We start from the raw sequence: 25,884 nt of genomic DNA, 5'->3' as shown, positions 1-25,884 counted from the left end.
ATATGAACCGCAACTATTATTCACCTAACCTTAGAAAATTTGTTTGTGTGGATGTCATCACTCGTCATCTCAAAAAGTATGAATATTTTAGAGCGGGCGGTTTGAAATATAAAATGCTTAGACGTAAAACAGGGATAAGGGAATCTTAGAGAACTAGAACCAGGTATTGCGCCTCGTTAGCTCCAAAGTGCATTACAGCCACATATATATATGTATATTGTTTTTTTTTTTTTGCAAGGAGGTTTAAGTCAAAATGTCAGAAACATCTCAGAGCTGCCGTCACAACAATGGTATGTGGGGCACGCTCCCACTAATACTATAACAAACCTCCACTTCGGATAATTCTACCCGGGAACCCCAAAAGTATAACTTTTGGGTAGAGCCGCGTTTATGTCCAAAAACACAACAGGTACCTGCGTCCAGGTTTCTCACCGTCTATAGTCCCAATCACTCCCACTGTGTTTATAGGTGGTTTCAAAGTGAAGGAAATATCGGAAAAGTTGCAGTAGTGTTATAATAGCCCACTACCGTCTTGCCTTCTGTCCGTTACGTATTGAGTGTTTCACTCAACCGTGTGTGCTTTTCGCCGGCTCGTCAGAAACTGTCCGCTTTCTTTGTTGCTGCATCGCTTTACGTTCCCGACGTGTAATACGTTTAATTCACATTCACAGTACGGAACAAAGAAAACAATTTAAAGGCTCGTTGAAAACGCAAAACTGGTGGGGCTGAAAGTAAAAATGTCCAAGACTGGAACAAAAACTCATACGCATGGAGAAAACGGTGGCAGAAACTCTAACCTTCCATTTGGCTGCTGACACTTTAATAAACTATAGCGTTGAACGGTTCACTTATCTGAGCAGATTTGCTAACATAGACTCACGCATTCTTCAAGCTGAAAAAAATCTCGAAACTCAAAACGAAGGATCTTCAACACAAGCATCAATTCAGTCCTTCTGTACGGCTCAGAGATATGAAAGCCACTGGCCAAATAACTTTTCAAATGAAGACCTCTACGCGCTCACAAGTAGTATGTCCATCTACTCAGAAATCAAAAGAAGAAAATGGAGCTGGATTGCCCATACGATTCCAAAAGGCGACACCGATATTGAAAAATGGCGTTCGAGTGGGATCCACAAGAGAAAAAAGTGAGTAGTCGACCAAAGATGGCGTGGGTGCGTACTGAAAGCGAGAGTTTTGGTTCGTGGAAGCAAATAAGGAGTTATACCTATGACAGAAGACGTTGGATGAGGCTGGTCTCCATCCTATGCTCCTACTTTACTTTTCTGAACATAATTTCTCAATATCAGTGCTGAAGTTTTAAAATATCTGTCTTGATTAATTTCTATTAATTTTTCTGTTACCTGACTTTCGATTTATTTACTGCAACTACAGGAAAATTAGTTAGTTTCGCACAAATACTTCGTAACAAATAATAAAAGTATCTTCGAAACTGTTTTTCGGAGAATAAGACATTCCTAATGTGCAAAGCTCAGAAAACAGTTTACCTTTTTGCAGTATAGCTTTGGGCTCGTATGACAAGTTAGTTCCATTAGTTGCGCCTCCTTGAATATTGGTAGTACGGACGGGGATGGGATCGATTGTAATGGATCCTCTATCATATTAATCAAGATTCTCTGGAAATTATTTACTAAAATGGATACTTAATATCGATGAAGATTAGCTTAATATCAATGGCAAGGCTTAGCTTAACCGATTTTTCTTGCAATAAGTCTTTGAAAACAAGACAATAGCGAGATTCTTCTTTTTTTTTCTAATTTTCTTTTGCACAGGAGCAGCATATATTCGTATGATTATTCCCCTGCAACGACTTATGGTGGTATAAGGAATAGTTATTTCTCCTCCAAGCATTGCTAGTATATTTGATGAACCACTGACAACAATAAAATGTTATGATAGTTGGAGGTATATATGTATGTAAAGGGTAGCGCAAAATTAATCGGGTGGCGCAAAATTAACCATTCAACTTTTTACTAAAAAAAATAATTTTGAATGACGGAAATCTTTATTTTGACCCTTACGTGATCCATTGCTTGTCTGTTTGTATGCTGCAGCTGTCTAGCTCACAAGTGTCAAATATGATTGCCGTAGGACGATATTTGCAAATATTATAAATCTTTCCATAATTGATTAATTTTGCGCCACCTGTTATATATTATATAATATGTAAATAACATATGTATGAAAAAAAATCTTTGAATTTAATTTCATATACCTGCGCTGATCTCAAAACAGCAGCATGGCGCTCATTTAAGGAACCCCTGATTAAGGGGAAAAAGGTTGTTATAAAAAATAATATATACGAGTATATGTGTAAAGGAACGATATTTTGCGCTTGCATTTTTTTACTTTACTTCTCATACATATTTGTGTATATTTGTAACTAAATCCGTTATTTGTTTTCCACACACCATATGTTGAATACACTTCGTTTTATCAATTAAAGAAAGAAATTGAATATTTCGCCATGATTCTGAAGATCACTGCTTTTAGAAAATATCACACCTATTTTTCAACTGTCTGCTTTGCCGGAAATGGGCGAAAGAGATACAAACTCCTCTCCGAAATATATTCAAATTTCAATTATTTCATTAGTGAGAGTAGTACACACAAGCACAAGCAAAAAATTAATTATATAAACCACAAATAGAACAAATTGTAATGCAATGCGTTTCAGAAAATAAATCAATTTCACACCTTAGAATTTGTAACCGTCAAAAAAGAACATATGGCGTGGCATTTATAACACACCTTGGCATGTTTTTTCAAGAGCACAAACAATGCTTCAACAGCATTGTGATGTAACAGATGAATGCACGTACATACATACATTTATTAAGTATATGAATATATGAAGTGGTTGCGTGCATTCAAACAAAGAGAGTCATTTCACTTATGATTTCATGGTACAGAAATCTTATTATTGTTTCCTTTCGTTGATATATTTTTCCACCTTTTCGGATTTTCGGAAAAACAAATTTCATTAAATCATCAAAATATACACACATTCACAAAAAAAGAATAAGGGCGCGCTAACACGCCAACAATGATAGCCTTTTAACAGTCATATAAGTATTTGTAGGTATGTACGTGAATACATAGAGCCGACAGGCAATCTCGCATAAGCCAGCTCGCTACTAATAATTTCAAACCATTTAAATCTACACACAATCAAGCACCTATTTCCACATACAATAGATTTGTTGGTGTTGCAATAATGAAAAATAAATACACGCATACATCTGCATATAGGTGTGTTTGTTTGATTGCACTTAGAATGGAAATGCATCTTTTGTTATACTTTCGGTTGAGAAGATCAACAGAGCAACCAAGAAAGACCAGTTGAAATATTTAACACCTCGCGCTTCAGGCCTAAAATAATAGTCAAATGTTGTTCTTGTTGTTGTATTACGTTCAAACGAATGCAAGTATGTACATACATATATCTACATATGTTCTTTATATGTTTGTTATTGAAATGAAAGAAGAGAATAATGCTTAGCCTTATTTATGTGATTTGCACGCACCTTGGATACCCTCACAGAGGATCATTTTTTTTTCCATCGCACGTTGGAGGATCATCATTATTACATTAGCATTAGGGTGCATGCGGCCTGCGGAATACTGTTTACAGAAGAAGGAAGCGCTATCGTTGTCCATACAATCCTACTTTTCAACGCTACTTTTAACATTTCAAATAAATCTAGCATTTTTATAGCTCTTTTTTTTCATTAGAAAATCGTCGAAAGAAATGAAAGCAGTCAACTGGCCAACGTTGAATAACAATGCAAAACGTATAGGATACTTTGATGGGATAATGGATTTGGAAGAAAGGTGTTTTTAAACTAATTTGGAGTTTTTTATAGTCATTGCTAGCACCTTTGCGATGTGAGTTTATACTTGCGTATGCGCAGCTACATACATACATGCGTACATACTAACTAATATGCCGAGCGTTTATTGTATTCGAAAGAGCACGCGCACATGAACACAAGCACACATGCTTACATATGTACCTATATGCATACACATATACATGAGTACATTAGGTATACTTTGTTCTGAAACGCATTTATTCAGCACCTATGCCTCTGTTCTATTATTATTTGGGGCATTATAAATTCAAAGGATAACAGAGCTTCACCCTTTTCGTGCTTAAGGAATTGTTAAAAGTGACGTCTTTTATTTCTTTTATCTACAAATACGCACCTTTCTTATTTATTTATTACTCAACAGTAGATTTCCGCTTTTGCTTAAACCTGCAGTAAGTGCTTGGATATATGTACGAGTATAGGTAAATACAGTACTGTGCAAAACTGAACCAACTTTTATTTCGTACTTAGAGATGCCAATTTAAGAAAGTAGACTACACTCGAAGATAATTTTTAATTTTCAAAATATATGGCATCTCTATGAAATATTTAAAGCCATTGTGTTCTTTTGCCGTACTCAATAGTTATTATTTTTTGACGGCCTATTGCTCATACTCAGCAAAATTGCAGAAGTTATTTCACGCAGTTGCCTCAAAATGTGGGTCCAGAACTTCTTTTTGTTTGAACCTAATTTTGCGCTAAAAACAATAACCGATCAGTATTTATAAATAATAGTTTTTATAAATAATTGTATTTTAAAAATAAATTTAAATCAAAACTTTCTTCTCCTCTTCCATTTCTACTCCGGAGTGACAAATTTTATATTGCGCTTGATTAACTAGCGAGTTCCTTCAACATTGTTCTCAACATTGTATTGACAGAACTCATAACGTCGGCATTGTTGTAGCAATTATGAAAAAACGTCTCAACTTCCGCAATTAATACAACTCGTACACACCCAGGAAGCCCTCACATATAAGCATTAAATAATAAATTTTTATATATTAAATTATTCTCATATCATACGATCTTAATTTTAAAATCTTTCTATTATTTTGCGAGTATTTACACACATAAATAAAATTCAATATTTTTTGCTTTAGATTGGCTACAAGTCGATTTTTTTGGAAAAATTATTGTGCAAAATGTACGACTAAACAACTTGTTTTATAACAAAATTTATTGTACTAAACCGTTTCTTTAGCTTCGAAAATTCTTTTTATGTACTATAATTCATTTTTTAACAATTGCTTCCAGTATTAAACATGAATGCATTACTTATAACTGAAGATACGACCGAAGTTTTGTTGCTGAGGAAGGCAACCCCGAAATTGCATTTGCAAATTTTTTTGCCTGCTGTCTATGAAATTATCTAACAGAAATTTTATTTGTAAATTTATTTGGCCAACTTTGTACAATTTTTGCGATAAGTGCCATTTTTGGGCAAATAAAAGCAATTTGAATGCAATTTTTCAAGTATATACTAAATGTCGCTCGCACTCAGGCGACATGCTTTGAGCTATCATGTGTCATGTTAACCATATTGGATACAGGTACAATGATGGCAGAAAACAATTATTGTTACATACTACAGAACTAAAAAAAGCTAACCATGCATTTTAAAAAGAAATGCATGCTTATGGTATCCATACGATAAATTTCGCGAAAGCAATCAACAGTAGACCAACTAATTTGAAAAAAGTACAGGATAAGAGTTTGAGAAATTAAAATGATAATACAAAACTGAAATATTGTTGGAAAGCATTTTTTCTTTATAATGTGGTAGATAATTTCACGGCATTTATTGTTTAATTGTGATATCCGGCATAGTCCGCCGCGGCTACGAGTTACATGGCGCATTCCATCAGTTCAATTTTTGTATCACTTTTTCCAATAAATCTGAACAATAAATCTAAATGAACCCAATCAGCAAAAATGCGACGTAAATGATGGTCGGTCATTTGGCTTCAATTTTGCGCGGGCTGTATTTTACAGGAACGTAGGACAAGATTGTCACGTAATATTTTGAATAAACATCAACGAGTTGAGACATTTCGACGCCTTCTTCAACAGTTCGCTTTATGAACTTCGTGAACAGATTAATTTTTCCACAATCTGAAAAGGTTGGGCTGGCGTTAAATTACTCATGATGACCTTCCAAAACAGAACAGAAATGCTAACACAATTTGCCATTCTCAGCTATCAAACCATTGTTATAGATAGAATAGTAGTTCTCATGCAGCCAAAAAATGTATTTATTGAATTAAAAGAATCATGACCAAAAGCTTTTTTTTATTGCGTGCATTTTAACTTTCTAATAAAGCCCAGTAAAACATTGAAAGCATTCGCTTCGCAGGTTATAATGGAGGTCGAAAATTGCTTGAGCAAAGTACAAGTTACAGCTGTGATACAGAAACTTAAACCTGTGTTGACGAAAAACAAAGACCCTAGGGATTTGCTGAACCAATTTCGAGAAAAATGCGTAATATTAATTTAAAATTTTAAATAGAGCGTTGAAAAAGCATACGCGCCCCAATCACGTTCGTTGAAGTCATTGTACAGAAATTTAAAAAAAACCTAAAAATTAAAAGCTTTTTAGAACGGATTCACGGAAACATTTTTGGTATAAGCTTATATAGTCTATTAAATTCTTTCATAAAGAAAAAATAAATTCAGAAATCAGCGGAGTTTTTTTTGCAACTAGAAAATTGTTTCTTCGTCGAGGAATCGCTGCACAATATTCAGGAAAATTGCACTGTAAAAATCGTTTGCTCCATTCTTCCACAATTTTTGAGTGTTTGGCCGACCTCTTCTTCCTATTTGTTGTGTGGGCTTTGATGTTTTTCCACAAATGGAGGGAGAGTTTTATGTCGCCTCCGAACGACAGATGGTTTTTTATGCGGAGCTTGTTTTTCATGGCAGAAATGACATCGGAAGTTTTCCATTGCCAGTCCATGCCATCATTTGGCATTTCATGCTTGATACTTGGAGAAAAACAGTACACTTTCAGGTTTCTCTGTTTTGAAAAATTACGCTGGTCAACGTGAGGAAAATAACCAAAATAATGTATGTATGTGTAAAGCAATGATGTGAATTTATAGAAGTAGCTTAAGTTTTACACACAACTGTATATGCATTACTCTCTCTGGCGGTAGAAAATGGTAGTGGTGCATAGAATATTAAATTTGCATTTTGCATTTGTGAATTAAATGGGCGTGTAATGAGCACTTTACACATTTTATTTCTTAGGGTGCATTAATGACAGTGCATTTACATATGTGTGTGAGAATGTATAGGCATGCATAGTAATCCAATGCTTGAGAAATCTGTTGAAAGCAGAAATATCCAAAAAAATTTTACTTGCATGCTTCATTTAACAGAATTTTATCTACTATAAATGTACAGAAGGATATACATACATACACATGTTTATATGTATGTTTGTCAGCTAAATGTTAAGCATTCGCTCGAAGCGACTAAGCAGAGAGGGTTCATCAAATTTTCGCCTCAGTACACAAGCACTTAAAAGTAAGTCGCGCTTCACCTTTTAACAATCCTGCAAAAAAGTAATAAAATGTAAGATATTTCCTCAATAATTTTTGATAATTTTTCATTGAATATGCAGGAAATTATGTTTTTGCAAACACGAGTATATGTAAGTAGGTATAGCGTAATATGCTCGTACAGGATATTTCGCTGTGGCAGAAGATTGAACGCAAAGTAAACCTAGAACGAATTGACTCTCAAATCAGTTAATATCAGCGCAATCGGAAAATAGGGGCAATAAGAAACAAAAGCCAGGTTTAGGGAATAAAGCTTTAGGCTGTTAGGAACATGCACACAAAAGCCTGTCCATTTTTTTATAATATTGGAATGCATGGGTGAACTTCTTGAGGTATTTTATTTCACAGTAATGCCATTTAAACTACACATTTAAATTTCAAATTCCAGATACTAGTTTTCTTGTGACATTACTTTTGTAGAACACTAACTGCTCTCCAAGAGCTTTGTAGCCTCAAAATTACCAAAACACAATTTTTCGAAGTTGATTTCGTCATGCATTTTCGTCACCGTCATATTAAGCTTTCTTACGCTTTTATCTTAACTCGTACGAGTTGTTTATCTTTGGTAAGCCCGCGAAAAAGTATCTGCTTAAAAATTGAGTAAAACATTTTAACTCTCTAATTGCCTTTTTTTAACGACTTTTCATTATAGTACGGGTCAAAAATGTCTATTCAGGTAGGAGTTGAAATGTTAAAATCAACTATGCAAATATTCTCCTTTGAGTTCTACTGGAGAAATTTGAGGAAAGTGTCTTTTTAGCTGTATGAAAACTATCGCTATCAATACTCGTGGCATGACAGCTGAAAATGGCAAACTGTGTTCACATTTCTGTGCAATAAGGTTTGGCAAGTCATCATGAATTGTTCAACGTCAGAACAACGCTTCCGAATTGTGGCAATTTACTTTGAAGAAAATAAATCCGTTTGCAAAGTTCACAGAGCACTTCATCGATTTTACGTGCCGCTTATATGCTGGTGGCATCATCGGTCCTTATTTCTTTCGAAATGAAGAAAGAGCTGCCGTTAAAGTGAATGGAGGGCGCTATCATTGTCATATGTACTGACTGAATTTTTGTTCCCAAAAAATAATCAGCTTAACATCGACGACATTTCGTTCCAACAAAATGGATGGATTCGATTTATTGGAATTTTCAAGTCACTATTCACGCCACACGGCCAGATTTACTGGAAAAAGTAAGCAAAAGTTAGATTGATTGGATGAACCATATAATTCGTTGCCGTGGCGGACATAGGCCGTATATCCTATTAAAAAAATAAGTACCATGTACTTAGCTGCCAGGTTATAATATATTTTATATCATCATTCTAAATTCTCAAGCTTTTAAAAAATACCCTGTAGATAATATTTTCATTAATTAATAGCATTTTCGCCAAAATTGTTAAAACGTTAAATCGTCGTGAAAAAACCCCCACTGCCTGGAGTAGTACTGTTTTCTGCAAAGTTGATCTGACAGACACCGCTCCTCATAATTATTAGCGTTTGTTCGTGTTGAGTAACTTACTTAAAAAGCGTTGAGTATATTTTCTCTCCAGGGATACTATCAAATTACTATACGTGAGTTTTTAGAATTTTAGATATAGCCAGCATTTTATTTGTAGAATTCAATTGCTGCCAAATTTCTCATATGATTCCAAATTATAGTGAATAGTTCATGACAAGTGGAATTATTTTCTTTTTGTTAAGTAATACAGAAGCAATTAGCGAGTCTACGCCTGAAATCTCTAATGGAAATATGTGAAAAAATAATTGGGAATTCATGTATGTACAAATGTTAATTATGTAACTGTGTACAGTACAGTGCATTAGTATGTATTTTTACGTACACTTATTATAAAATATTTTCCAATTCATAGTCATCAAAAATTTACTACTGCAACTGGCAGTCTCTGCAGGAGGTTCATCAAAACGTTTGCATATTTCCAGTTCATCAAAAACAGATGCCACAGTAGGTACTATGACCCTGTAGGGAAAAATACTAATTGTGAACTAGGATACTACCAAAATGTTCCCTTTCATATTTAAAAGTGTTAGGTAATTTGTGTTTTCTTAAAAATAAAAGTGGATTTTTTTCAGTTACAGTATTCGGTTGGGAATTCGAAAATTGGCTAAAAATTTAACGATAAATAAGTCCTAAATGAATTCAGTTAAATTCTTAGAAAAAAACTAATAAAGAAATAAAATTTAGGGTATTCACTTCCAGATCATAAATAAAACTAATGCTTGTTACACTTGGGATTGATATTTTGTGTATCCGGTTGCTGCGAAGATTTTTCTGCGATGGCACTTTTTTGAAAAAATAGTTTTTTATTCAATTGAAGTGCTTTTATTAATTTCATTTCTGGTTCATCGGCGCTGGTAAAGTTTGTTATAGAATTTGAAACAAAAGGCATCAATTAAAATACATATTTACATTTATCTTGATATTATGTGAAACATCTTCACCCAACATCATCACCCAAAAATAACGGAAATGTTTAAGTTGCTTGGGGTCTTTTTTCCCGTGTTCAGTCTAAGTCTCCATTGTTACTTCGGTGTTATCTGTGCTAAACACGTTTTTCAGATTTGTCCTGATGGAATGCTGAAACAGAAATCTATCAAAGTCGAACTTAATTCTTTACGCACTTTTTCTTTTTTTTTTGTGATCGAAAATAATGTACACTATCATAGTATGGTTTTCCGGTACCAGCTTTTCATTTCATTTCAAAAAACAGGAACATTTTTCATAGCAGTTTTAGAGTCTTCCGAACAAATATCCTTTAACCAGCGCGAGGCATTAATGCGTCTATAGACAATTTTTAAACTTTTTTATCTAAAAAAAAATCAATTAGTTGATATTTTACTACTGGTACTATTTCCAGTAAATCACGAACTAGTTTATATGTATATATATAATTGGCGCGTACACCCTTTTTGGGTATTTGGCCGAGCTCCTCCTCCTATTTGTGGTGTGCGTCTTGATGTTGTTCCACAAATGGAGGGACCTACAGTTTCAAGCCGACCCCGAACGGCGGATATTTTTATGAGGAGCTTTTTCATGGAAGAAATACACTCGGAGGTTTGAAATTGCCTGCCGAGGGTCGACTGCTATTAGAAAAATGTTTTTATTAATTTTGGTTTCACCGAGATTCGAACCAACGTTCTCTCTGCGAATTCCGAATGGTAATCACGCACCAACCCATTTGGCTACGGGTGCTGCCCACGAACTACCCGACTAGAAATTTTGATAAGGCGGTGATTAGGCGCAAATAAGGCAAACCGCATTCCAAATTTGCGCCTCATAAGGCAGCCAAACTAGGCCTAAGTCCCGAAAGGTATCGCCACACATCTGCCTCACTAGGCGCAGGTTCGAAAAACCGAACTTCGGTAATACTCCGGATGCCCTTCTACAAATCAGTTAGGGATTCCAATTTATGCCTGAGTGAGACACTGCCACGAATTTTCTTGACCAAAACCAAATTTGGTATTGTTCTGGCATGCCAATCTTTGCCTTGCCTTACGTGGGCCTGGTAAGGTAATAGCGAGGCGTGCCTCAGTAAGGCCTGCCTAATTCGGGCCTAACTGATTCTTCGGCCAGCATCTGTACTAGAATGTTTATATCATAGTTTGGCTTTTTCCTGCAGGGGTTGTATATTCATATATACATACATATACACGTTGCATATTCGCAGTAGTATGTGTGGTCAATGTGTGCGTAACATCCTCTCAAACATATATATAAAGAAAAGGCGAACAAAGCACACCGACAAATTTTAAATAGGCAAAAATGAATATGTTAAGGACTTTATCGGGTGTTTTTTTAAGAGCTCGAGAATGAAATGAAATTCATGGCATTTATTTTTAATATGATATTTGGCATATGTCCGCCGCTGTTACGAGTTACATAGTCCATTCAATCAGTCCAATTTTTGACTACTTTTTCCAATAAATCTAAATGAACCCAATTGCAAAAATGCGACGCCAGTGATGGTCATTGGGCTTCAACTCTTGCACGACCTATATTTATAAGCACGTAAGTCAAGATTTTTACGTAAAATTTTGGACAGAGGCCAACAAATTGATAACGTAGACGAATCGACATTTCGTCGGCTTCTTCAATACTGCACTGTATGAACTGCGTATACAGATTTAATTTTTTTAAAGTAAATTTCCACAATTCGGAAGCGTTGTTCTGACGTTAATCGAATCATGACGAAATGCCAAACCTTACTGAGCAGAAATGTCGACACAGTTTGCCATTCACAGCTGTCAAACCACAGTTGACAATATCTAGACTTCTCATACAGCTAAAAAAACATCCGATACAAACATCAAAAACATCAATTACAATACTTTTACATTACATACAATTTACATATCGATTTCATTTTTTGCGCACCAAGGCAACAGACGCGCCAACTGTCAGTTTTTCTGATTCACAGCCATGTAACACGAAAACACACACTCACACACATGCACATGTATGCCTATATTGAATGTGTTAGTAAAACGTGTAGCACGACGCGCCAGTTTGCCAATAAACCATCAAACCATTCAAAACAAGAAAATTGAAATCGAATCGAATCGTCGCTCAATGCAGGAAGTTCAAGTAGCTAAAGAAGCGCAAACGAGATTGAATGGAAAACTGTAAAAAAGCAAATATCAGCCGGGTATTGTAAATGTGGAGTATCCTTATTGTATGCTCATTATTTTGCCATTTTCCTGTCTGTGCACTCGACTGCTTCGGCGCATAAATATACGCGCATACATAGGTATGTGGTCACCATGGGTACAGTATGTAAGTATAGGTCGATTTGAAGGCAGACCGATTTTCTTTCACATCTTTCACAACATCAGACGGTTTGTTGCATACGCTATTGATGAGCTGCTGTTCAAGTATCCTTTCCCGCTTTTCATTTGACTACACTGTTTTCACGACCGCAATCCGCCGGCTGGCATCTTTTGTCTCTAAAGTAGAAATGTCTGTAATGAAAAAATGGTATTTTGATATGTTTAATGAAAAATCGGTTCTATGAAAATATAAGCCAAAAGGATATACATACATGCACACATACATACATGCCTGCATATACCCATTCATCATTTTCGTCGCTATTACTTTCAATTTTACTTTTTATTGCAGTATTTAAAAAAAAACTGTGTAGGTAGTTTTCATGAGAGAAATATGCTTACATGCCGCAAAAAGTGGTGCGCTCCTAAAATTTTAAGTTCGTTCGGCAAGTATTTAATTATATCCTCTCTTCGGTTCCACTGTAGTCACCAAAAATCATGCGTACTCCTATTAAGCTCATGTAGTGTGTTTGCCAGGTGGCTTCCGAGGGGGATAGGATAATGATCGTGTTCAACTTCAATAAAATTTATATAAACCAAAGACTATAATATTTTAAACGAAATTCAGTAGATTCTGCTTTTATGCGGTAGATACGTTCCGCAAGAAACAGCATAAAAAAAGGTACCAGTTCTATAGTAAAACTATAGATACGTTCAAATGTGCTAAGAACCGCATAAATCTGAAATAATGTAATAAAATCGCATAAACAAAAAATTGTATTTTTGAAAATTATATCTTTATTTAAGAAACGTCAGAATCGACAAATAAATTTACCTCAGAAATAGAATCAGACAATACCCACATGTTGCGCATTCGTTTAGGATTTGGCGTAAAATCACTTTCGTCACTTGAGGAAATGTACATGTCTGATCTAGATTGTTATGCAGGCGGTTCCATACTTGTAGGGTTAGCATTTCTGATGTAATCTGTGATGAGTTTTTGCTTAGCTGGTTTAGAATCTTGTTTATACGTACAATTCCCGATAGGTCGACATGCATTTTTAATTAAAAAAAAAACCGCACTATTTCAAAACCGCATAAAAAAAAGCCTCATAAAAACAGAACCTACTGTATTTAAATTTTTAAATTTTGTAAAAATATTTATAAGGCTTTTTGTTATTTGATATTGATCCTCAGCGTATAACTTGCACTTATTATGCACAAAAGCGGGCAAGATTTTTTTGGTTTTTGGCGGACAGGCATGTCTGACCAACTCGTCTTAGCTGCTTAAAATGAAGAGGCTGATAAACTCATTATCGGACTCGTTCGAAAAGGCATTCCTGTGCCACTTCTATAGATTTACACAGACTCTGATCTCTTTCTAATCCAACTGGATCGTCTTCTCATTTTCGCCGACATTAACTTTTTTTTTTTGATATTTTGTTTTGAAAATAAAATTTATTTTCTACGAAACACATATAAATCGTGATGCAAAACTTTTCAAAATAGTCAAAAAAATGTTAACGACACTTTCATTTACAAGGTGTATTACAAGGTGGCGCACGTCAATCATACTTGGCACTTGTAAACTAGACAACTGCAGTATACAAACAGGCAAGCAATGGAGTGCGCAAAGATCAAAATAAAGATTTCCATCATTCAAAATCATTTTTTTATTTAGTAAAAAATGTATTCAAAAATAAAATTAGTTTACGATTAATTTTACGCCTCAAGGTATTATAATTGTATTGTATATTTTAATATCTAATGCAAAGTTTCAAACTATTAAGAAAACCTAAAAAAATTGTATCAAACTTCCTAGAAATTTTTTCGGTCGGCAGTGTAGTAGCAAGTCCAATTTTAATATGCAAATGTTAAGTCGCTAATATTAACAATTTAGAATTGATAGGGTTGTGCGCTGTCGGCTCTATTTATTTTCCCCATAGAAGTAAAAATAACGCGTTAACTTCAAACTTATGCAAAGTGCATTGTTATTATATTAAAATTGAGCTGACTAGCCGAGAAAATTCAAAAAAAAAAATTAAAAAAAATGGAATTTGTTCGTCTTTTTTAGATTTATAAAAGGGTCAGTTATACTTATATACAAGTATGTTATACACTCGTGGCCGCGCCAACCTTACCACCTCATTTTTTGCACTTTTCACCCATTTACTGCGATTTAACTCACCAAATCTTCCTTAAATATAAACGATCTACAAAATAAAAAACAATGCTTCATAAATAAACATTCGTTGAACAAAAATGTTTAATTTTTAACTATGAACATAATTTTTCCGTTATATACACATACATATATTTATTATGTATTCAAAATTTTCCAACATCTGAGTAACTTTTGCATTTATTTTCGAAATATTGGTAAATATTTCGTTAAAGCTGGTGACAATAACTCCTTGCAGGCATTGAAGCAAACTTTGAAATTTCGTTTAGAATTTCCTGTTTTCATACTTTGTTAAGTACTTTTTTAGTTCTGCCTTAGAGTTTGGTCTATGTTGAGCCGCTTTTTTTTTACTGTGGGGCACATATGCTTATCGGGTTCAAGTCGGGAGAATTTCTTGGTCACGCCATATGCGATATTCTGAAATCTGCAATCATTTTCTGCACTTGTAAGACAACAAAAGTTGACAGATAACACTTTACTTAACCATAAATATGAGATTGACTTGGTGCGGAGTCGTCCAGAAAGATGACCTCTGAAGTATGCTTCTACGACGATAACGATTGAATACAACTCCTCCATAACTTTAGAGAAATCATCAATCCATCAACAAAGAATAAAGGACCCCGCATGTAGAAAGAAAAACATGCCCAAATCATTTCACTTTCAGGATGCTTAACCGTTCTCGTCACACAATTTTATATAAAGCGTACCCACAGAAATCGACGGGCACGCGGTAAATGGTTGTTGCAGTGCAATTCAAATCTCAGACCATATTACCGTTTTCGACTGATCCAAGCCAATTGGTACGTTTTTGTCCATCCAAAAATAAATTCAAAATTTTAATCTCTTCGACCAGAACTGCTATAATTACAGTTGAAATGTATATGTACACAAAAACATTTGCTGGTAAGGTTTACGTGGCCCCGAGTGATATACATGCACATACAAGACATACATTGATTTATACTGTTTTTGTTAGAATAAATATTTGTATGCAATAAATTAATAGAGAAATTCAAAAATTAAAAATACTACGAAAAAATAGCTGTACGATATTCAGCGACATTCAATGAACATATTTTAACTTACCATCAAAGTTGTGGAGTTCTTATTCTTTATTTCATGGCAATGCATTTTATTAAGATTTTTTTTTTTGTGACCATATATTTGTAATCAATTAATTTGCACATCATCAGCGAACCCAAGACCCTGGCAGCCAGTGCGCCCTATTTCATGTAAAAATAATTGTATTATTTTTCCTCGTTTTATAAATAAATAATTTGCACATATTTAAAGCAGAATTCTCTTTTAAACCTACCTAACTACACCACTGCACGCAAGTATTTTTGTTTTTACTCATAAATGGTGGATTCTAAAGTGTAAATGTTTAAACAGAAATATGCTGCATATATTTTCACAACATTTTTTGTATGTAAACACAACAGATCCTATTTTATTAACAAAGCAGTCTCTCGAAAGCCCCACACAATACCAACTAATCCTCACGCTGTAGTCAGCTGTAATCCCTCATTTTCAGTCTCGAGTTTTCTACATGTACGAGTATTTGTAACCTACATTCACTTTTTTGATGTTTTCTTCATTTTAAACCACTCACTTTTGATTTTTATACCCATGCGCACTTAGATACGAGGGTAATATAATTTTGTTCACATAACGACACAATGGAGTGGCAGTATGAAGGCATCGAGACATGTGTACATACACTGAAGTGATCAGAATAAAGAAAGAAGTCAATTTCGCGATGTCTGCTTGCCTGTGCATACGATAATCCAGCCAAAAATTAATATATTTCAACATAATTTAGTTCAATTATTACGTTGGTATTGAAAATGGGCGAAATCGGTCAATAACCACAACCAAACGCCATATAACGGTAATTTCCAAAAACGAAAAAAGGTTTATATCTCTGCTACAAATGAGGTAAAATTAGTCACAGTTGACCAAACACAAACAACACACGGCATTAGCCAGATTTTCGAAAGATCAGACATAATTATTATTGTGGTTGAATAAAAACCACGCCTTCCTTTTATATTAGTTCCTCCGAGTTCCTCCGCCTATTTGTAGTGTGCGTTTTGGTGTTCTCCCAGAAATAGAAGGGGCATAAAGTTCTCCGCCGACTTCGATGCGCCTTTTATGCGGAGCTTTTTCACTGTCTGCCGAGTAGCGACCACCAATTGAATCCACTTTTTCTATCACCTTCTTATTTTAAGTTAAGAAAATATGTCCGGTTCATCCGTCTGATGTTATAAGCTACAAAATGGCGCAAAATTAATCCCCCTGTCGAAAGATTTATAATTTTTGCACATGGCGTCGTACATCAATCATATTTGACACTAGTGAACTGGACAGCTGCAGTATGCAAGCAGATAAAAACAATACATTTTTGGTAATAAATTTTGATTAATCTCAAAATATTAGCAGCCAGCCAAATTAAATTTTACTAAAATGTGCGTTGGTATATAAAGTTCGGTCCGGACTGTATTTAGCACCTCCTTACTTGTTGTTTTTCTATTTTACACAGTGACTTTGGCTAATTCCCAAAAGTACTTTCTCTGCTTACTCATAATTCCTAACTCTTCATAAAACTAATACAATAGCAAAAATCCATACACTCAAACATGCATTCCATTCACTTGAAGTCTCTATATTGTCGCAGAATTACAAAAAATCATTATTGTCCTTGATGATTGGGGGTTGTCCTTCTATTTTGCACTCACAGTCGTTTACAACTAGTCAGCAAATCCTTTTTGGTGCACTGTTCCTTATTTAACTTGAAAATCAACGCACACTGACACAGCGGGAAAAAAGAAAAACAGAACTACAAAATAAGTAGCACAAACAATGAAGAACGAGGCAAAGAACATAATGTACATATAGTAGTTGCAAATCTGTCGTTGTAGAGAGTATACCACTGTGAGACCACAGAGGATATTCCACAGGACAATAATGAGAGTGATAAACTAAGCGCAGACATGTGTTTGTGATAAAAAAATTAAAAAAAAAACTATAATAGTAAATAAGGCATATTAACTGCAGCGTATGTCGAAAATGGCAAAAGTTATATTTTTTTTGGCAGTCCTAAGTCACTCCTCACTGAAGGAAAGTGGAGCGATTTTTCATGTGATAAAAAGTAAGTGTGCCAGCAAAAATGTGCCGAATATGCGATCATAGATCTGTATACAAATATTTATGTACTTACATATATATTTACGTCGTTATGCGAAATATCCGAATCCTTTTTAAGTTAACATGATGTGATTATATATTTGTGCCCGAATTCTTACTTATATTTATGAGAAACATGCGTTGCATATAAAAGGTAGTCTCAGTTGTTAACTGCCGCGAGCAAAGGTTGTCAACCAACTGGCTGCACATTCACCTATACCTAGTTATTTATGTATTTGAGTACGTACATGTACAGTAGTGGCCAAAACTTATGCACACTCATTCGCAAAGAACACTAATTCTAATTCTTTAAGAACAAAAATTAAAATAAGACGATGTTTCAGCAATGAGCAAATTTGCTGCTAACATTTTGTTGGTATACGAGAAGAAACGAGAGAATGAAAGCATCTTTTATTTAAAACGTACGCACATCAAAAAAAAATCTTATGGGGCAGAATAATGTGTTTTCAAAATTTAACTTGAGTCGTACCTATTTCATTCCGTGATATCATATCCTTAAAAGTTAAAGCAGATACATTATCGTTTTTCCCAGATCTACACATATACTCAATCGCAGACGATACAACAACGAGCTGTATGAACTTTGGGACGGCATAGGCATAGTGAAGCGAATACAGCGACTCCGCTGGCTAGGTCATGCCTTCCGGATGCATACAGACGCTCCGGCTCTGAAAGTATTCGAAGTGGTACCAGCTGGTGGTATCAGAGGAAGAGGAAGGTCTCCTCAACGTTGCAAAGATCGAGTCGAAAAGGACTTGGCTGGTGTATCCAAATGGTGCCGGTTAGCACGATAAAGAAACCACTGGTGCGCTTTGTTAAACCTATCAAGAAGAAGAAGAAGGATCTCCTATATTTTTTTTGTTTTTAAACCAATTTAATTATGGGAAATTAATTAATTAGAAAGAACAAAGCGGTTAGATTACCACAATCACATTTTTGATAGAAAAAAAACTTTCTTCATTATGGAGAACTTTTTTGGAAACTCGCAAAATAGAAATTGGTTACTTTTGTTTTAAGTTACTAAGCATTGAATATTTGTACACAAATTTATAGCCCAAATTTCAAAAAAATCAAGGGAGAATCTCTTCGTTTTTGTATACGCTCGATTCTATGAGAATATTTCTAGTTGTAGACTCCAATCCAGTTTGACTTTTGCGAATTCCAACCTGACTTTCCTGCGCTTTGACTTCATAAAAGTATGTTTTACCTGACGTTGACCCGCAAATGCTCTGGCTATTCTTTTACTGAGCAATCTTTTGCGATTCATATATTTACATATTTAATTGGTGCTTTACACTTTGACCGCATTGTCAGTCACCGGTGACTTACACTACATGACTACTTTTATCTTTTTATTTTGCGCAAAAATGCATCAAATAAGAATATTTATACTATAAATATCCTATTAAATAAAACCTAAAAACAAATTTTTTTCTGCCCGTTGGCGTTCAAAGTGTTCATGAAATAATTTTTAATGGTACCTCTGATCGAAGAGCGTTTATGCTACAAAGTATTGCATGACCCTCCCCAGAATGTAAAAAATATGTGGGTTGTCTTTAAATAACATTAAATTTAATCCCGGAATTGCTGATCTGTTGATTGGATAATTTTTACTCAATTGACTGATGCATTGCTAATTTTATTTTTAAATTGGCTTGGGTACTTACTTGCTACCCTTGCAAAAAACAAATGTTTGTATTAGGGATATGTACACCAATTTCGTTACTTTGGCGGTTTGTTACTTAACAGTTCGCCAAATGTGAACAAACTTTTCATTTATTTTGTTAGTTTGGTACTGCTCTTTCTCTCCAGCTGAATCACTTGCGAATTAGCTTCGTTTCATCCAGTGGAAGAAAATATGGTATACTTCAAATATCAACTTTTTAACTCCAAAAATAGCACGCTTACTTTTTTTCTTCACTTTTCGATATTTTTATTTATTAAATTTAAACTTTGCGCCTGACCAGTGTAAAGATTCTATCTCTGCAATGTATTAGTAAGTAAAATTCGAAGGCGATAAAACTCATTACCGTTAAGGGTGTGCTTAAGTTTAAACCAATACTCTACGTACAGTATACGTTTTATGATAAAGACGAACTTTCTAAATTGAATTTATAAAATTTATTTTGCCTTCCGTGTGTGTGTTGAACGCGTAGAGTATTCTATGTAAGGAAGATTGCTTGTTTGAGCTGACCCTGATTGGTTGCTGAGCTAGCTTATTAAATGGATGCATACGTCGTTATAATAGCATTTACTTTATAAACTAATTATTTTTGTAGCAAGAGAAATGTTTAGTAAATAGAAGCGCACGTTTTTCCAGAGCTATTAGAACAAAAATATGTGTAAATATAATAACCAAATGTTACACATCCATTACTCTCAACAACTTTGTATTTAAAAGTGAGAACTAAGCAACAAGGGAAATTATGGTTTACCGCGTAAGAGGCTGGTTATACTCATACATCTCGTGCGATGTAGTTAGTTCAACTCATCTTTGAAAATCACACATTTTCTTGACCTAGAAACTACTAACGAAACTGCAAAGTTGTAGATAACCACTCACCCGAATATTTGTTGGAGCATTCGACTCTCGAAACTCAAACGAAGTTTTAAAAAACAAGCATGAACAAAGAGAATGAGAGAAAAACAGAAATAAAAATAACATATTGTATAAACAAAAGTGAGAATATCAAATGAAAAATATTAAACAATTTTTTCAATTTTCTCTGATGTGGTAAAATGGTTTGCTGTCTTATGACGAAGGTATTAATATTTCTGGTCTCAAAAACTTTCTTTTATGCCATGTCTAAACTGTATAAGGAAGGAGTACAAGCGTCACTCGCCAACAGTTACTACACCGGAATAAATGAAAATGTATGTAGTAATGAGGAGGTAAAGTCTTTTCTCGGCGATTTTGAAGTCCCTCATCATAACCTGCCTTATGATTAGAAATGCCTTTGTGTCCTGGATGCGATTAATGAGCTATATGAGCTGGCATATAGTATGCATATTGTTGAGTATTCATTGAATTCTTGCAGGGTGTCTGTGTAGGTAATAGAGTCTATACGGGGTAATGAGGACTTATTTCTCTATTGGATTTAGAAGTCGAGTATATGCCTCTTATTTTCGCCAAGCGTTAGCAAGTAGCGAATAGATGAGACCACTGGTATAAACGAACACCTATTGGCAGCGCGGGAATAGAGCCGCCTTAAATTATATGTGTGTGTAAGGCAGTGAGTTATACTGGTCTAATAAGTCATAACCATACTCGCTAGCGGCGACTCTTACTCGATAACTTTGTTGTTGGTTTTTGCATGCAAGTCTCGTGAAATTATTCGAGCATAGAGATAGCGAGCGGGGAAATGGCGAAGAGGCCTTATGTTAGCTGTTATCATATGCAGGCGCTCTAAACTATTTAGCTTCGACCTTAGCTGCGCATGTTGGGAACTGCAGGGCCTATTATCCAGCAATACTTGACACCAAGCAGACTGATCAGTACACTGGCAATGCATTCCCTTACTGACTTAAAAGCTATTTATTTTTGAAAATATTGTAAGAACAACGAATGAAAGATGCCATAACGAACCCACCCGCTGAATCGGCCGCATGCTGAATGCACAGAACCTCTGCTAAGCAAAAATAAGCATTCCATAGTTTTAGCAAACTGATTTTCGTTACAACGGGGCGTGGTTTAATAGGCAGTGTTGCTCCGAGGATGGGCGTGCAGGCATATGACCTCTGCAGAACCTGAAATCTGGCACCTTCGGTGTCACTGTCCTGTTCTATTTATTTCTGATAAAGTAACTTAGGATAGTCCAAAAAAGACCGGTACAACTTTAGGTAGACAATTTTTTAATGAGTTGGAAGATCCCTGTACTGTGGAAATCAGGAATTCTCTAAAAATTTCGGAAAGTTTATAAGAGACATAAGGGTAAGTTTCCCACGCGGCATCAGAGTGAACTATGAGCGTGTCCTATATAGCCAACCCTAACCACCAAACCTAATCGGCACTGGAAACGCGTATTTACCTAATAGGTTTGGAAAATATTTTGTTGACATTTAGAAACTCTTATCAATCAACCACTTCTACTAAATATTTTATTGGCTAACGAAATGTTTACCCTACATCCTGTACCCTGATTCCAAAATCTAACTATGCATGATAATAAAATGCAGAAAATATCTATGTAATATAGTTATTTAGTGTGCTATGCTTTAGATAAGCCTGTTCAAATTGTTAAATTTGCAGTACATTTCGTATGACTCAGCGCTCAAAATCAAACATTCTTGAAGACGCATTTATGGCATATACAGCCAACCCGGTGGCACACCAATGAGTTTCCGCTGAAAGAAAAACGAAAAAGAAAAAAATCTTTGTAAATCTGACGTCAGCTCTAACAACATTTCGCCCTTCAATAAATTATTAAACCGAATGTTCTTTTTTTGCTCTGAATTGCTTCTGCCATAGACTCAGCAGGGTTTGACTGCAAACTGTGCCTTTGTGTATGTGTTTGTGTGTGAAATATGCCATATATTACATACAGATACTAAAACGCAAATCAGTGGTAGCTCTTCTGCGAAAAAAGTAGGTGTTCCTTGCTTTGATGGCCTGCGACAATTACATAGTTTTTCTTAAGGCGGGCATTGTGAATACTGGAATTTTAGCAAACCGACAAATGTCACTCCATCCACTTACATAAATATATTTGTGGAATGACAATTTACCATCAAACAAAACATTTTCAAGATGTTAGTACTACATTTACAATGAAAAATTGTAATGAGGCGTAACAGGCGGCAGGAGGTAGGTAGTTTTGCAAATACTCCCATATATAAATCAACATAAATGTGAATGCGTGTATGTATGGACAATGTAGGCTCCTAAGGAATGGTAATAATACTGAGTGGACTGACTGCAGATTATTTGTTATTTTATAAAACAAATTATTTTAGTGATTTATGCTGGCTGTTTAAAGTGGGCGAATGAGGGATGCAGGACAATGAAAACACATATGTACATTGGCACAAACACTTATATATGTAGTGCACACGTACATTAAGAATAAACTTCAAAATTATAAAATAATATAGGTATTTAAAAAAATATTTCAGTTAACTTCTTATTATACTTAATCCTGCAAATAAATCGATTTTCAAAAAATTAGAAGACCAGCTCCAAAATAAATGCATCTTTTTCTTCTTCTTCTTGATTGCCGTGATAACCACTTACCCGGTTTTATGCCAATTTCGCTAGGCTTTTAAAAACCATTACCTGAACAAAGCTATATTCCTGTGCGTGGGTATACAATTTCTGTGTTTAGGATTGTTTTTATGTCTTGTTAACGAGATCAGGTAACATGAACTCCTGCCCATTGTGACATTGAGGGTAACTGCAGGGCCGATGAACTAGCGAAACTTGGCACTAAGTTGACTGATGATGATGATGAGTACACAGACAATGACATAGGCACAGACCTGTAAGCTCCTTATCTTTGAGAAAATTGTAAGAGTAGCGAATGGAAGATGGCGTAATGGAACCATCTGCAGAAACGCTCGACAGTTGTAGCCCCCTCTTAATGATAAGTCAAAACAAGCACAGCCTTAGCATACGGCAAATACGACCTGTCTAGACGAGGAAGAGATCATGTACCTCCTGTGGTATTCTCCCGCTCTATTCAGACGTAAACTCACCATTTTAGTAAGTTCTCAGTACTGTGGAAATCAGGAATCTTCTAAAATCTTCTTCTTTTAAAAAGTACACACTGGTTTTAAAAGAGATAAGGTTAAGTTTCCCATAGGGCTTCACTATGGGATGCAACCCTGCTTGTGTCCTTAGAGCCTTAAATTGCGAACGTTTGAAAAAATATTTTCAACTTTTAAAACTTCTCCCTGCGGGTTTTTGGCAAACCGTCAAATATTACCCACTAATTGGTAATTTTCTATGCGATTTCCGCGAGTTGCGCTTAAATAGAAATACGAAACCCATTAAAAGAAATGTTTGTAGCACTAAACGCTAAAAAGTTTGGAAGAAACCTAAAATTTCAATGCATTTATTCTTCTTCTTTTATTTTTATTTTAGCCGCAACAGCAATTTGCCGCAAATTGTCCAACGTACACTGAATTGTATCCGGCTTACGCTTGCAATTGTATTGAAGGCACAACGACTCCCACAACTTCCACTACACCAGCAGTACAATCAGCAACAGCAACTACGATGACAAGTAGAAGCATAGACTTGGCCTTGCGCAAATATCAACAATGGAGCAGCAAGTTTTTGCCAGCTACTAACCACACAATGCCCGTACCAGAGCTTGGAATGTCTGCCGATGGCACAAACAAGCATACAACAATAACAACAATACCAGTTGCAACAAATGCTGACTGTGTCACTCACTTGTCAACGTCTTCATCACAAAAATCCAACTCCTACTCCAATTCCTACTCGACCAACACCACTGCCTCTTCGGGCTATTACAGCCGACTGACAATGATTGGCAATCTGCCCGAAGTTGAGCAGTATCAATGCTGCAGCACAGGCGGAGATCGAGAGCTGCTCGTTAGTGCTGGCAAAAGACCGAAAGTATATGACTGTATGAAGGACTTTTTGCGTCGGAAACTCTTTCAACAGCGACATGGACAACAAGACCAGCAGCCAGCACAACTAGAGGCAACACATTGTAAGAGCGACACCGAGGAGGATGTCACTAGTGATTATGATGAGGTAAGTTGGCTTACACTGAAGACAGCAGAAATACGAATTTTGGATTTCTAATCTCCTTTTTATTCCGCTCTCAACCCAGGTTGACATGTTGGATTCTTCCTACAATGCCGATGAGGAAGATGTCAGTGATTGTAGTAGTCAATGCACTTGCCCATTGGAAAGCGACACTGAAGACGCGTTGGCAACGTTGCAGTATGCACCTATCGAACAACCACAACAACAACAACAGCAAAAACAATCACTTAGCAATCACGGCCAAAGCAGTACACCACAAAAATCGATTAGTCCACAAAAATCAACGATCTCATTGAACTGCTGGCAAAATATCACCCAATACACCGACTCCACCACCGAACCGGAAGAGGAGGATAGGGAGCCAGCCGACTCCGATTACCAACAAATCGCTGATGATTCAGATGCTGGTATCTCCGATTGCTGTCAATTGATAAGCGAGAAATCCAGTCCCCCCAAGCAACGTAACCGCCAGCAGAAACAGAAGCAAAAACAACACAGTGCGCGCTACAACCGCAACTGCGACAATGGCGCTGACGACGAAGAATTGCTCTCAAGTAATTGGTATCAACCGCGCATCACCACCAAAGCCGCGCTTGAGCGCCTACAGCAAGCGGCACCCGGCACGTTCCTCTTGCGTCGCAAATCGCGCACCTACGAATTGTGTTTGCGCGCCGAAACGAAGGTGAAGCACTTCGTCGTCGTGGCGCTGGCCGACAACCATTATAAGCTGAAAGGCGCCAAGAAGCAATTTACGTCGTTAAAGGCATTGGTCACGCATCATTCCGTTATGGCGGAACAATTGCCGCTGACTTTGGCATTGCCACGCGAGTATAACAACAACAACAAAGCATACGCTATGAGCGGCAAGTGCACGCAGGCCATGGGACTGAATGTGAGGTCCTTTCGTTGCGCCGATGATTTCGATACGTACGAGTCGCTGCAAATTTTGGGTTTATTGCAAGACTGGCAGAGCGAAGCCAATGAGTTCTGAATGAAAAAGTTCCGAAAGTCTAAGCAGCGGACTTAGTTATATGGAAAAGTTTTAAAGCCATTACGCGCTTTATGGTCGTTAACCAGTTTATGCAAGAATATGTGAAATGAGAATAGGCGTGGCATAAAAAAATTTTAGTAATACTCGCAAATTGGCAGTGTTTTGATTAACTCAACGTTGTACAGCATCGAATTTTTTGAATAGATTTAAGCGTTCGTGTTATTAAATTTATAAGTAGAATTGAAAATGTTGATTTAATATAAGAAATATTAATATTTAATGCAAGTAAATAACCTCGAAGCAACCTAAATATTGATACCGATTCTAAAAAGATTAAAAAAAAAATAAAAAATAATCAATAAAGAAATAATATGATGTCTTAAAGTTCTGGGAATGACCGTGCTGGGGAGGGGAGAGAAGTACTATAAGGTATGTTTTTTCCCTTTGCGCTATTTAACGATTTAATACAATACCAGATAAAAAAGTCACCGAACAATTTGTTTTAATTCCTCACCAAGCAAGC

The 25,884-nt window shown here is 35.8% G+C and overlaps 1 protein-coding gene across 1 annotated transcript in view; it reads left to right on the top strand.

Annotated features, from left to right (window-relative positions):
* Positions 1-25,593, top strand: part of LOC129241698 (uncharacterized) — a 51,338-nt gene extending 25,745 nt beyond the window's left edge. Inside the window, exons 2-3 of the mRNA XM_054878168.1 lie at positions 23,714-24,355; positions 24,435-25,593. Of these exons, the coding sequence (XP_054734143.1) occupies positions 23,714-24,355; positions 24,435-25,361 (1,569 nt within the window). The 3' untranslated portion in view covers positions 25,362-25,593. The remainder of the gene's footprint in view (positions 1-23,713; positions 24,356-24,434) is intronic.
* The last annotated feature ends 291 nt before the right edge of the window (positions 25,594-25,884 follow it).

The sequence above is a fragment of the Anastrepha obliqua genome, chromosome 3 (genome assembly GCF_027943255.1).
Source record: "Anastrepha obliqua isolate idAnaObli1 chromosome 3, idAnaObli1_1.0, whole genome shotgun sequence".
Lineage (NCBI taxonomy): Eukaryota > Metazoa > Arthropoda > Insecta > Diptera > Tephritidae > Anastrepha > Anastrepha obliqua.
The sequence above is the reverse complement of the archived record's forward strand: the minus strand, read 5'-3'. Positions and strand labels throughout refer to the sequence as shown.